This window comes from Apaloderma vittatum, unplaced genomic scaffold (genome assembly GCF_000703405.1).
Source record: "Apaloderma vittatum isolate BGI_N311 unplaced genomic scaffold, ASM70340v1 scaffold26925, whole genome shotgun sequence".
Classification (NCBI taxonomy): domain Eukaryota; kingdom Metazoa; phylum Chordata; class Aves; order Trogoniformes; family Trogonidae; genus Apaloderma; species Apaloderma vittatum.
Genome location: NW_009716934.1, coordinates 17,786 through 18,842, shown reverse-complemented (window position 1 = coordinate 18,842; position 1,057 = coordinate 17,786). Strand labels below are relative to the sequence as shown.

The following is a 1,057-nucleotide window of genomic DNA, read 5'->3' as shown; positions in this document are numbered from 1 at the left end:
AAGAGAAGTTGGAGAAGGAATGGGAATCAAGGCCTATGGTAAGGTGTAACCCTGACATGTCCTTCTGTTCGTGAGGTCTGGGGATGATCAGCTCCCAAGAGCAGCAGAGAAGTCATGATGTTTTAGCTGCTCACTAAAGCAAGACCAGACACAAGCAGCTCTCGGAAGCAGTCATACAGAATCAAAGGCTGTCCAGTGAGAGGGAATGAAGAAGAGATCATGTTTCTGGTACATTTCATGTGTGAGAAATCCCTGTTGAGTTTTTCTAACAGTGAAGACTTGGGTGTGTGAACTGCAGGGGCACTGTGCCCATACTGCTGAGTTCTGTGCATGTCCCTTGTGTCCTTGCAGAGGCTGGTTGTTTGCCTGGAGGAGTCAATTTACATCCATAACATTAAGGACATGAAGCTTTTGAAGACTATTCTGGATACACCTCCAAATACAACAGGTAAGCACAGAAAAACTGTGTGGAAGGGAGAGATCAGCTCTTCGGGAGCTCTGTGGAGCCACAACATTCGTGTTGGAATTTAAATCAGCCTGTGGTTTTTGTATCCTAATTCAGCATCGGGGAGCCAGAAATGCATGGAGGCAGTCAGTCGGGTTTGGGAGAGCAGAAAACGTGCTCGGTCCTCAGCAAAACCTTGCTCTGTCCTGAGAAAATGTGTCAAAAGAGAGCAGAAATAGTCAGCGTGGTTTGATTTCACCTCCCAGGTTTGATCCCTCCCTGTCCAGCACGAGACGTCCATACAGCTCCCAGCTCCCCGCAGCGTGGCTTTATTCTCTTTCACAAAGTGATTTGCGCTGTGAAAATCATCCAGGGCAGAAAACGCAGCACGAATTCCCTCCCAGGGAGTTCTCAGGAACCTGGGCTGCCACCTCATATTGTTCCATCCGTGCTGCAAACCCGAGGGGCAGGGCAGGTGGCTGCAGAACGGATCCTCTCTGTGCAGCGCAGGGTGAATCCAGCTTTCCTGCTCATGGAGAGGAGCTATTTTTAGCCATGGAGAGAGAAACTTGGCCGAGCGCCTGCGGCGGGGCCGCCCAGCGTTGGTGTGGT

At 50.4% G+C, this 1,057-nt stretch overlaps 1 protein-coding gene across 1 annotated transcript in view; it reads left to right on the top strand.

Moving 5' to 3' along the window:
* Window positions 1-1,057, top strand: part of WIPI1 (WD repeat domain, phosphoinositide interacting 1) — a gene marked incomplete at its 5' end in the record, with an annotated part of 19,234 nt that overhangs the window by 4,958 nt on the left and 13,219 nt on the right. The window contains one exon of the mRNA XM_009869735.1: window positions 352-448. Within this exon, the coding sequence (XP_009868037.1) occupies window positions 352-448 (97 nt within the window). The remainder of the gene's footprint in view (window positions 1-351; window positions 449-1,057) is intronic.